The 13,408-nt window shown below is 40.3% G+C and overlaps 1 protein-coding gene across 1 annotated transcript; it reads right to left on the bottom strand.

Annotated features, from left to right (window-relative positions):
* Positions 1-4,440: 4,440 nt before the first annotated feature.
* Positions 4,441-13,149, bottom strand: LOC135310506 (uncharacterized). Its single transcript, XM_064438326.1, has 2 exons — positions 13,121-13,149; positions 4,441-5,570 (listed from the first exon to the last, which is right to left on the bottom strand). The coding sequence occupies exon 2, from the start codon at positions 5,523-5,525 to the stop codon at positions 4,893-4,895; it is 633 nt and encodes a 210-aa protein (XP_064294396.1). The 5' UTR covers positions 5,526-5,570; positions 13,121-13,149; the 3' UTR covers positions 4,441-4,892.
* Positions 13,150-13,408: the final 259 nt, after the last annotated feature.

Below are 13,408 nucleotides of genomic sequence, written 5' to 3'. Positions count from 1 at the left end.
TTAAGGTACTGCAGTCCCTAGTCAAAGCTAGTCTAAACTAGCCAAGTAGTTCAGCAGGGATTAAACCACACAGACATACACAGAACAAGGCACAGTTTTATGTTACATTAACCCAATTTAACTTGTTACTTCAAGAGGACCTATTTTCTATCACTTCTATCTTGCCTTCCCTAGCACCTTCCTTGCGTCTGACCTTGTGCAAAATGAGTGATGCTTGCTGATCCAAACTGGAGATTTTTGTGGGGCTGTTTTTTCAGGGAATTACCAAACTAAGATGACTCACAGGCTCTTGATTGTTAGGTCTGATGCAAAATGGAGGTAAACTTGCTAGATTGGATTAACACAAAGCTATCTCTATAGGCAGTGCAACTCCTTCTGCAGAAATAATGCTAAAAAGTCAACCACTTGTTTCTTGAGTGGAAACTTTTAAGTCAATTTGAAATAGATGAGTGGTTAGTCATACAGCTTTAAATCTCATAAAAACGGTGCTTCCACTGGGAATAATTAAAACCCTGCAAAAGAGAAGGTTTCTTATTGGAGGTAGAAATATTCATATTTTGAAGATCTATAGGGTAGCTGTTAAAGTTAAAATACTTCCAAACTTTGTAAGCTGTTTAAATTATTGTAGGTGCACAGATAAATCCAGACTGAGTGGGCTTGAACAAAAAAGAAAACCTTTAAGACCCCAATCTTAAAGGTGCTGGAATGAGCACTCAAGTGAGGAGTTTCTGTATTCTCCTACACACTTCCTCTGCAAGGCAAAGAACTTCTCTGCATGCATCTTCAAAGGATGAAAAATAGCAACCTTTCCTTCTGACAAAAACATTGCACGGAAAAATACTTCAAAGAGTGCTCTGTGACTGTGGTAGTGAAGGCCCTATAATCCTATATTTAAAACACACAGGATAACAACAGTAGGCATTCAAAATTGAATAAACTGTTTTGTATAGGCCAATCCTTGGGGATGGCACTGCCCTCAGAATGACGCTGCACACCGAATACTAGATTATAGGAGGATATGTAAATGCATATGAGGATCTGCATTTTCACTCTGTATGAAAACATTTTTCTTCTGCTTTTCAGAATACACCATAATTTTTTCATACATAACACTGTGACAAAAATGGCATCCTGAAAAAATTCTCAGGATTCTTAAGGAGGTTATGCAAACAAAGCAACTGTTAGGTTGCTAATATGTAGGTTTAAACAAGTGAGGGAAATTATCAATTATTTTAATTATTAAAAGGAATGTTTATACCATCTTTTTAGAAGAAATCCATGCCACAATATATTGGAAAGTTTATGAATTATATTTGATTCAGTATAGTTGTTCAAATAAAAAAATAATCTGTATGATAAACATCAGAGAATATCTTACTCAGTTTGTTTTTGATTCTCTTGCTCCTTCTCTGTTTAGCTTTTCCATCCTCTTTCCTGGTTATTTCTTGGCATATGTTGGCTTCTAGATCCTGCTTGTCTTTAGAAGTAGATTTCTGAATTTTACTGACAAGAGATTTGCTTAGAATCAAAAAAAATATTCTCTACATAAATCGATGTTTATAGTAGAGCTAAGAATGTGAATATATTTGATTTTAAAAGGATGTCTGTAATAGCACACAAGTATATAGGTTAACTTAGGTAGTACTGAATAAACAGTAAATCATGAAGGAAACTAACTTCCAGATCTTTAAATAAAACCTTTACCTTTTGATCATTTAAAGTCATTCACATGAGGAATGAGTACTCTGTATGCACTGCATTTTTTACATTAATTTTTAAAAATAATTTTAAGAATATTATGCATGATTTTGTCATACTTAAAATCATTAGCTTTGCTTCTTCTTGTCCTGCCACTCTGAAACACCCTCTGCTGAGTCTTTTCCAGTATTTGGTGATGACTGGAAACATGATCTCTGTGCTTTTTTGAGGAGGTCTCTCTTAACTGCATCGCTTTCCCTGATGTTGTTTGGGCTGTTTCTGCACATGCTGCAACCTCCACTGAATGTGAACTTCCTTCACCAGTTTGCTTTTCACTAGAGGTGGCACCCCAGTAATCTGAAATTACTTCCTTCTCTCTCTCCTGATCATCCACAGGCTGTGACAAAAAAAAAAAAATTCAAGCAAATGGTAAGCATACAATTAAAACAAGGGCTGTGTATATATAACAGCTCAAATAACATTATCTTATAAATTATATGTGTGCTCACAGACAATGGAGGGGTTGCTTAAGTGAAAAACTGGAATTCTACAGATAGAATAGACGGAGGCTGCCATAGGAGATGCACTCCTAAAGTAGCATGCCACACCATGTGCCCCTGGAAGAATTAGCCAAGGGAATTAGGACACTCAGAATCACAACTTATATAATAAATCTAGGCTGGCTGACAGCGAAAAAAAGTTGTTACTATCTGAAAGTTGTTTTGTTGGACACATGAAATGACTTAACCAATTCATTTCAGTTTCCTATGGACATGAGCTCCTGTCCAAAAAAATAAAGTGATGTTTAAGATATCTTAAGCTAGCCTATCTTATCTCACTCTTGCACAAGCCTATAAATATGCACAAGATCAAGAACCACATTTCACCTGAGGTTCGGTAACTCCCAACTGAGAAGTTATTTCTAAAGACTTACCATCCCTGAGCTACAGCCACCTTGGAAGAGGTTCACTTGACTTACCTTCAGCCTTCCAAAAGCCAGACATCTAGATGACACTAGGAATCCTCATTACCCCTACCAATCACGAAGTGGAAGAGCTACTTTCAGAGATGACGGTAATTCACCTCATCCTGAGTTGTGCAAAAGGGAACCTAAATGAATGACATTTACCAGAGGCTTATCTGTAACAGCAAGGGAGAGGAATCCCACCCTAAAGATATGTTATCACGTGGCAGTTGAATTACTTGAGTTTATTCACTTTTAGTCAAGGGAGTGTGGCATGCAACTGAGTATCACTCAAGCTGCTAAAACCTGGGTACTCATTAGCTTATTACACACTTGAACGTAGTGCTGAAAGCTCTTAGGACACATGCATACAAATTCTTTCACAGTGATGTGAGAGATCTTGTTAGTCCTTTCTTGTGACACAGATGGAAATGGAGCATTCACTGATTAATTTTTTAAAATTACATATTCAGCAGAGAGGCTACTGAAGAGGTGAACTGCATTCCTAGATGTGGTCCTTCTGGGTCAAGAGATGATGCATGTTAACATGGCAGTTAAGGAAAATGAAATATTTCCGTTTACAAAACTGTCATGCAGTACTTCCCATTTCATCACATCTTTATGGGAGGAGGGTTAGTGAAGAATATGAAAAGATTTCAAAGAATTAGAAGAAGACACTTTCTTTATAAGGGACTACATATTAAAATAAATGAGCTATCCAGCATTCTGACTGAATCTACAGAACAGTACAGGCTCTCCTCTTTTGTTTCACCACAACAAGGATACTCTGAAGAAAGAATTATGAGGAAAGACCAAGATGAACAATGTACTGTTAGAACGCAACAGTTACTAAAAAATTAACTGGGATTTTTTCCTCATTAAATTGCCTCTCTACTTTCTGCCTTCAAGAACAGCAAAAGAAGCTAAACTCAATTATTAATTGACAAAAGGTTATAGATCTCTATTCCCACAGGACCCTGCTTCACAATCTTAACTGCAATATTGACTAAAACTATACATTAAGTTTCACACAGCTGTGCTACAAATTTCAGAAATCACCACCTCACTGAAAGAGCTTTGTAAGTTGCCATGGTTCCGAGACAATTAGCCTAGAGACTTCTTGGCACCTTGAAATTTGCTACATTTGTGGCACATTTTATTATGTACTGTTATAATCAGTTAATGCCACCAGCAAAAGATGGAATTGACTCATAGTCTTCGGACGCTTTAGGCCACCATGGGGAAGCAAAGTGGCTGTAAAACCACCTTAAACAGCTAGCTATATGTGACTCGTCATTGATTTGCATCTCCAGATTATTCAAAGGCAACACAGAGGACAGCATCTGATTCCCAATTTACAAGGGATGTATACTACACTCTCTAGCATAAACATACGCCTCCTATGCGTCCTTCTCTCTCTCCTATTATAACCTAAACAGGAAGTCTCCAGATTTTTGTGTTCATGTTGTTGAATCCAAATGACCTCTTCCAGATCACCTTTACAGGACATAACATTGTGGAGAGAACAGCACAGGGTCAGAGAAGGAAACAGGAAGGATCACATATTTTACACCTACATACTGGCTTCTGCAGGGGAGGACATGAACATAAAACCATGCCTCAATATTTTCAGTAAGTCTCCCATAGGCGGAACTAAACAAAATAAATGCAATTCTAAATATAAGTGTAAAAAAATCACTGTAAGTAATCTTTATAGTCTACAGGAAAGGCATAGATATGATTTCTTTTGTAATATTTGTAAAGTATTTGTATGCTTTAGCAATAAGAATTATGATAGCAGAGAAGAGTGTATTATAGTTTGGGGAAAATCCAGAAACAGATGGGGCAGAAACCCAGAATTGGAACTGGCTGGTATATGCCAGTGTGCTACAATGAAATAACAGAATAGTGTTCTGGAACTTTCCTTGGAGAGAATTCAAGACATAAATGATGTACAAGGGGACCAGGAGTTTTTGAAACTCCCATGCTGATTATAGATTTCCATGTCAGTCACGGAACTAACTTTACTAGGACTTCCCATACCAGCAAATTCAGCCACTTTCATAACATGGATATATCAAAACAGAAAAACACTACTTCACCTTTAAAACAAAAACAACAGGAATGTATTAAACTTGTAAATTATTGATGCTAGTTTACTAAGATTCATATCTCCAAGTAATGTGGCTATTCTATAAAATATTTTATGATAAGCATAAATTTTCAAATATTAACTAAATTGTGTACATACTTGCTCATTTGTTGTCCTCTGCAAGTTAGGTCCTGTTAAGGCTTTTATTTCTTCCACCTGAACTGTAGCAAGTTGAGGCTCAATCACATTTATTATTTGGGTACAGTCATTATCTAACTGGGGAATACTGGGTTCTGAATTTAACTGCTCTCCCTCGGTGTTAAGGAGTTTCTTATTTGGCACTATAGGAGTGTCAGGTTGTACTACAGATCCTGACAAGGCATTCACAGCTGTCACAAGCTGTAGTGGCAGGGCATCACTGCTCTCATCTGCTGATGGATCACTGCAAAAGGAATGACCCTGACACTTTAACTTGTTAGGCAACAAGTTTTTCATTTTAAGACTCTCAGAATCACTGAGGGATCTCAACAAATCACTCATTTCAAATTCACCAGTCTCCATACTCTGTTTGGTGAATGCTTCCATGAAAATCTTCCCTGGGGGTGTCAGTGAAAGATCTGTATCATTATTAGGGGAATGTTCTTTGCTGTCTGTGTCAATAATGGCCATGCAGGTTCTCTGGCAGTCTTCTAAAACATGCGGAAATATATCTTGTGTTGTCTGTTCCTTTGGAACCATTATTATATCCTCCAGAAGGGCACCCAGAGACATGCTTACTTCTGGAGAGAGATCTTCATTTCTTAATCCCTGTGATATCTAAACATTAAAAAAAAAAGTTTACAAAAAGCAAAGGAACACCTTTTCTAAAAAGCATGTAATTTACATTCACTTTAGAAGTCATCCGTATATATACATGTTTTATTTGCAATTTTTGCATAAGCTACAAGGCTCGAACCCTTCCCTAAGAACTCATGCAATTTCTTAACAATAGTTAGACTGAGGTCTCAGTTTCAAAAATAGAGCATTTCAGCTGCTGAATTCCCTAGCAGTGAAAATCCACAGTAACAGCGACTAAATCTCTTACAAAGTCAAAGATATTATCCCATTGCCAATGACCTGAGGGTGTTAAAGGGCTTTAAAAGAAAGGCATAAAAAATTTCTGTCACCCAGAAATAATGAAAGTGAATGCACTCACAATAACATAAAAAGCATAGTTAGTAAAACATAGTATATGCTTTTTGATTATGTGTTTATGTGGATCCCACAGTGGTATGGAATGTTTGTGCCTCACAAGCTTCAGTTTAGAACCTTAAGAGTATGTTTGGACGATGCACATTTGAGTTTCCACACTAAGTACAGAACCACAAAACTGTACCTGTTCTTGGAAAAGTAACACTGCTACTGCTTTTCTAATAACTTTGAGCCACTTTCAACAGATGCACTCATTTTTATACCAATTAATAGCTTTTTCATTTTTTCCCTATCTCTGTTTCAAATGCTTCTGCAGCAGAAAGTCAGCACACCTAAAACATATTTTTCTATAGAACATTTGTATACAATACTGCTGTTGCTTAGTAATAGTGGATCTTAGGAAAATCTCTTTCAATACATTTTTAGACTCTTGCTGCCAGCAAGTGGCAATAATGGGCAGTGCAAGAATCCTTTAACCACTAGTAACATAATTTTGATAAAGCTCACATTCAAAAAAAACCAGAAAAGGCAGAAATCTTACAGCATTGACTCATGTTCCATTTGTAAGCCATTATAAATCCCTGACTCTTTGCTGAAAAATTATTCCCCAGCCCGCTGTTTCCTATCTTGCACCTGTGCAGCTAATTGTTCCTTTTTAAGACTACTTCTTAGTTTGCTGAATTGAATTACAGTTCCTTTTTAGACCACTTCTCTAATTTGTGCAGACTTGAAACAACTGGGAAAAACCCCACTGGCATAACTTTCTGTACTTGAAGAACTGTGGTATAAATAGCGTGTATGTATATCACAAATTTCCTAAGAAAAAGGCTTGGTGCATTTATAGAAGGGCACGCGAAATTTACATTTGTATTCATGGAGAAGTATCAGACAGGCATAAACGATTAATTTCACAAGATCCTAAAAACCCAAATACCAGCTGAAATCCAACATTTATATGTGACTAGTGTTCACAAAATCCCATCCAACTACAGGTGCCTAAATTTCTTTAGCACTCACTTCTCTTGGCAAAATCCTGTGGAACTTGCTCTACAAGTAATTAAAATCTGCAGAACATAATAAAAGTCAAAGATTTCCCCCCCTAAAGACCATCCTCAGCTGCCACTTACCCATAAGTACACTCAAAGCCCCAGTGCCTAACGACCCCGTACCTTCAATTGTCTGTTCTAAAGGAACAGAGGAGCTGCTGAAGACGCAAGGCTGAGCCAGCTGGAAACTGAAACAAAACAGGGAGTTCTCTCTCCTGTGGACCCCAGTCTGGTAAATATGGTCTGAATACATATAAGTTTCACTCAAAGAAAGAGCAGGATTCCCCCGCAGTCAGTAGCTCAGCAGTGAAATACCAACACTGTGGTAAATGCAGGTTCAGGTCCATCCTCCACCAGAAGAGTTATGCTTCAAGCAACTCATTTAAAAAATGGGTTCCTATGCAAGAATGCCAAAGAGAAAAAGGTATCTCTTTGGCATAAGGCTGTTAATTCTTCTTAGGGTTTGAATGCCAACAATGTCCTGGCATCTGTGGATCTCTTCCAATGAGCATGAGCACGCTACTTCAAAGGCCTTGATTTAAATCCCACTGTCCTCATGTGTCAATTATTCCCAGTACAAATCCAAGTCAAGGTGCTCCTTAATTCAGGCACAAATCCTGCTGAGCTTCTAGCATCAGCCCAGAATCTCTTGTCTCCCCATCCTACCCAGTAAGCACATACCGGGTAACAGGTAAGCATGGCCACAGTGAAATCTCACTTCAGCTGATTCAGAACCTCACACCAGAGGAAGGAGATGGACAGGGAAGTCAAGCAGATATATCATCTAAAAAAACCAACTTACTTGACCGTGGATATAAAAACTGTGGGCTAATAAACTCACTGCACCAAAGGCTAGTGAGCCAGCCAGGCTTAGCCAAGCCTTAGATGCCTGCCCCTCCCTGTGCACTACGTGAGCAAGCTTACATCTGACCTGTCAGTTCCAGCAGATGGCAGTGCATTCACATCACCTTAGTGAATCTTGACATGCAAGGATTTTTCTTCCATGTGTTTGAGAACAATTCAAAAGTTACAAAGAAATTGGTGGCTATTTGGTATCACAGACTGTGGCTTGCAAATGTTACAAGATAGAACTGGACTGACTAATACTTAAGTATAAATAATTAGGGTGGAGTGGAAATGTTAAGTGGACTCATATACGTGCTAGGTCTGAGTCAAACAGCAGACAAGTTCAGCTTTTCAAAACATACATGTAAGAGAATCACTATAAAAGAGTTGAGGCTTCAAAAGGATCAAGCTATCAGCTTCTGTGAGAATGCTGAGCTCAAGATTACTGCCATATACTGGGACATGTGGGACACAGACAGAATCACAGAACAGTTGAGGTTGGAAGGGACCTCTTGAGATCATCTAGCCCTCAAGCAATGTCAGCTGTAGTAGGTTGCCCAAGACCAAGTCCAGTCAGGTTCTGAGTATCTCCACAGACGGAGAATGCACAACCATTCTGGGCAACCTGTTCCAGTGCCTGACCACTCTCACAGTTAAAAAGTCTTTATTGTGTTCAGCTGGGATTTCTTTCTTTTTAATTTGTGCCCACTGCTTCTTGTCCTATTAGTGGGCACTACTGAGAAGCCTGGATCCCTCATCTTCATTCCTTCCTCTCAGCTGTTATCTCTCATATGAGGAAAGGCTGAGAGACCTGGGTTTGTTCAGCCTGGAGAAGAGAAGACTGAGGGGGGATCTTATCAATGCTTATAAATATCTAAAGGGTGGGTGACAAGACAATGGGGCAAGAGTCTTTTCAGTGATGCCCAATGACAGGACAAGGGGTGATGGGACAAACTGGAACACAGGAAGCTGCACCTGAATATGAGGAAAAAGTTCTTTACTTTGAGGGTGACAGAGCACGGGCACAGGGTGCCTAGAGAGGTTATGGAGTCTGCTTCTCTGGAAATATTCAAAACCTGCCTGGACATGGTCCTCTGCACCCTGCTGTAGGTGTACCTACCCAAGCAGGTGGGTTGGACAAGTTGATCTCCAGAGGTCCTTTCCAACTCCTACCATTCTGTGATTCTGTGTTCATACACATTGTTAAGATCACTCCCTGAGCCTGCTCCTCTCCGGGTTGAACAGCCCTAGCTCTCTCGGCCTATCCTCATACAAAAGATCATAGAATCATACAGTAGTTTGGGTTGGAAGGGACCTTTAAGGTCATCTAGTCCAACCCCCCTGCAATGAGCAGGGACATCATCAACTAAGGTCAGGCTTCTCAGAGTCCCATTCAACCTCACCTTGAATGTTTCCAGGGATGGGGCATCTATCACCTCTCTGGGAAACCTGTGCCAGTGTTTCACCACCCTCATTGTAAAAAATTCATTCCTTGTTTCTAGTCTGAATCTACCGTCTTGTAGTTTTAAACCATTGCCCCTTGTTGTATCACAACAGGCCCTGCTAAAAAGTTTGTCCCCATCTTTCTTATAAGCTCCCTTTAAGTACTGAAAGGCTGCAATAATGTCTTCCTGGAGACTTCTCTTCTCCAGGCTGAACAACTCCAACTCAGCCTGTCCTTGTAGGAGAGGTGCTCCAGCCCTCGGATCATTTTTGTGGCCCTCCTCTGGACCTGCTCCAACAGGTCCATGTCTTTCCTGTGCTGACAACTCCAGACCTGGACGCAGCACTGCAGGTGGGGCCTCACCAGAGAAGAACAGAGTGGCAGAATCACCTCCCTCGACCTGCTGGCCACATCTTTTGGTGCAGTCCTGGATACGGTTGGGTTTCTGGCTCTGAGCACACATTGTTGGCTCATGTCCAGGTTTGCATCCACCAGTACCGCCAAGCCCTTCTTCACAGGCCACTCTGAATCTCTTCACCCCCTTGCCCGCACTGATACTGGGGGTTGCCCCGACCCAGGTTCAGGACCTTGCACTTGGCCTTATTGAACCTCATGAGGTTCTCACAGGCCCACCTCTCCAGCTTGTCCAGGTCCCTCTGGATGGCATCCTGTCCCTTAGGCATGTCAACCACTCCACTCAGGTTGGTGTCCTCTGCAAACATGCTGAGAGTGCATTCAATCCCACTGTCTATGTCACTGATGAAGCTATTAAACAGCACTGGTCCCAGTACGGATGCCTGATGACACCACTCATCACTGATCTTCATCCAGACATTAAGCCTTTGACCACTACCCTCTGGATGTGACCATCCAGCCAGTTCCTTATCCACCAAACAGTCCAGCCACCAAATCCATATCTCACCAATTTAGAGAGAAGGATGCTGTGGGGGACCACGTCAAAGGCCTTATAGACCTAGATGCACCAGTCCTTTAACGATCTTTGTGGCCTTGTGCTTGTGGACTCACTCCAGTGTGTCGATGTCTTTCTTGCACTGAGGACCAAGAACCAGACACAATATTCTAGAGGTAGCCTTACCAGTTCTGAGTAGAAGATCACCTCCCTTGACTTGCTGGCACACTCTTCCTAATGTAGCCCAGAATACTGTTCTCCTTCTTTGCATCAAAGGTGTACCACTGGCTTCCGGCCAGTTTATTGTCCGCCAGGATCTCCAGGTCCTTCTCTGCAGATCTACTTTCCAGTCAGTTGGTCCCCAGCATGTACTGTGTTTCAGGTTATTCCTCCCCAGATGCAGGACTTTTCATGTCCCTTGTTGAACTTCATGAGATTCCTCTCTGCCCAGTTCCCAACCCGTCCACATCCCCTTGAATGGCAACACAACTGTCTGGTGCATCAGTCACTCCTACCTTGCTGAGGGTGCACTCTGTTCCATTTTCCAGGCCATTAATGAAGATGTTGAACAGTACTGGCCCCACTACTAACAGATTAACCACAACAGAAATCAGAGGTATTACATCACCAAAATCAGGAAAACCCAGCAAGATTTGTTTTATGATGTCAGGACTTCTATGCAGATATTATGCTAATTAATGAATTTCTCTTGTATTTTCAGGAATAGATATAAAAAACTAACATGCCCAATGACTCTCTGCTGGTTGTCAAGGTGTCTGTCCTGCCCCTTCTTCAAATCCGTACACAGAAGCCTATTTTTCAAAAAGGAATAGCCATGGGGGTTTCATTTTTTCCTTTGTTCTGAGATAAGGGATAGCTGACCATGTAATCAATTGTATTGCCTATAAGACATGAAAAATTTGCCATACTGGTCTCAAATTTGTCTTAGGTGAATTTTAGCAAGTACTGTTTTTTCCCCAATATTAACTTTAATCAGGCTCCCTGAAAAAAAGGAAAGTAAAAAGTGATTTATATGGAATTCTAACTTTTTATTTATAGATACAAATCTGTGGGACTAGATGAAACAGTCATAATGCTACAGTCCCTGCATTAAGCAGGTTATTTCAGCAGATAATTACACAGCATATTGCTGTAAATCGCTCCACCCTGGAATGCCAGAGAAGAAAGACTGGAACTGGAATCCTGCTGCAAGTTAATGTGAGTTTTCCTAAGAAGCTGCAGATGGCAGCAAGCATTACATGTACCCAGTAAGATCCTCTCGTTTCTGTAGGACCCATGCAGTTGATGTCACTAGCGATGCAGAAATCCTCAAATTTGTCCATGACGTTGCAATAGGAGTTAGGAATAGCAGTTACTTTTTGCTGCAGAAACAGCAACAGAGCAAATTTCAATGACACTTTCTTTGTCCAGCATACATAGACCTGAAAGCAATGAAACAGTCATGGATGAATTGCCACTAGAAAACAAAAAGCATGAAGGGGGCGTCGTGCCTCAGATAAATGAAGGGGATAACAATGCAGAGGTAGCAGAGCAGACATAAGTAATATTGGGGTTGCTGATGATAGCATAAAGACTGATACAGAGGCAAAGGCCAAAAAACCTTGATGAAATTATGCCAGCACTTCTTCTGCATATGGAGAGAAATCTGCTAAAGTCCTTCACTGCTTCTTGGACTTCACTGACAGCAAACCAAGAATGGATGGAATGCTGGAAGGAACAAGGGGAGAGGGGACGTGGAGAGGAATCGAGGGAACATTTACTGCTGAATATGCCAGTGGTTGCAGAACATTCAACTCTTCCTCAAGATATTTCTGGGTTGGATGGTTCACATTCAATATTCATATTGTTGAATTTTTGCTACTGTTTCTTCTGGAAGCCATCCTTCTTCCCTCCAAGGTTTTCTTTTTTTCACACACAAAAGCAGTGTTTGCAAGCAGATAATTACTAAAATAATCAGTATTATTGTGAGCTACACTTGTGACATTCAGATTGCATTGAGCTTATCTAAATTAGTGTTGGTACAGTCCCTGTCCTTCCACTTGCCTCCAGCTGTGCACTTCCACATCCTCTCTTGTACTGCACTGGCACTTACCTAACCTTCTGTGGAGCTGGACTGAAAGGATAAGCTGGCTGAAAATAAGCCAACTCAAAAGAAAAATTTAATGCTTTCTGACAGTTGTTCCCCAAAATTTGCTTCATGTTGGGGGTCAAAGAAGTGCTAGTGTTGGCCTAAAGGAAGCAGCAGAAACACACGGCAAAGAAAACAGGCAGTATCTTGCAACTCTCAAGTAGATAGGCTCACAGTGGAGTGGATTCATCCCTGACTCAGTATTGCTGAGAAGGGAGCTGACAAATGCAGGGAAAGGTAGCTCCAAAGCTGTTCCCTCACTTTTACCTCATCAGCAGTGAAACCTGTCACGCATGAGCAGCTTTAGGATTACCAAAGAGATGTATCAAAGAGCCTGGTACTACCTATTTTTGGCCACAAGTCAGTCATTACTCCCAGACAGAAGGACAGTTACAGATACTCTGTTCCTCCCCAGAGACCTTCCTAATGCCTCTCCCATAACTTTCATTGGTGGAAAACATGTTTTAAGCTACTGAAAGTCTTCATTACTTGAGTAACAGCCCTTATAGATTCTGTGTCATGGTGATGTCTTTCCTACTTCACTGTTACTGCAGTGCTTCTACCCTTTTGCCCTACTAGCCTAATAACTGCGGTGCCTACCCAGAAAGCAGAAAATAAAGGTAAGTTCTTAAGCTGTTTTCTCCTACTGCACTCAGTGTCAGTTTCAACAGGTATGTGCCTGCTTTTTAACATGAAAGAAAATAAATCAGTAAAATATTCTCTAATGCTACCGAAATTAAATGATATTTTATATACATTCTGTTGTAAAAATACACTAACCTTTTCTTCTGAATCTTTCTGAAATCCATTCAATCTGATATCTAAATTTAGGAGAGTAAACAAATATTTCAGTTGTATTTTCCAATTCAAAAGTTCTCATAATCTCTAATAAAATAGCCTCATTTCCTGATGAAAGTCAAAGTTTCAAACCTTGAAAATTACTACAGTCACATTCCCTAAGTGGAACTGACAGTAAGGTTTCTAGTTAGGCTCTGTTAGTCACCAATTTATATTCCAGGGCCATTTCGTCACATTTCTTCTCTGTGGTTTAGAGGCCTATGTTTCCAA

The sequence above is a fragment of the Phalacrocorax carbo genome, chromosome Z (assembly GCF_963921805.1).
Source record: "Phalacrocorax carbo chromosome Z, bPhaCar2.1, whole genome shotgun sequence".
NCBI classification, from domain to species: domain Eukaryota; kingdom Metazoa; phylum Chordata; class Aves; order Suliformes; family Phalacrocoracidae; genus Phalacrocorax; species Phalacrocorax carbo.
This window is presented reverse-complemented; position numbering and strand designations above follow the sequence as displayed.

What these genes read in the sequence shown, in the direction of transcription:
- LOC135310506 (XM_064438326.1), bottom strand. Translation starts at nt 5,525, where the DNA reads ATGTCTCTGGGTGCCCTTCTGGAGGATATAATAATGGTTCCAAAGGAA.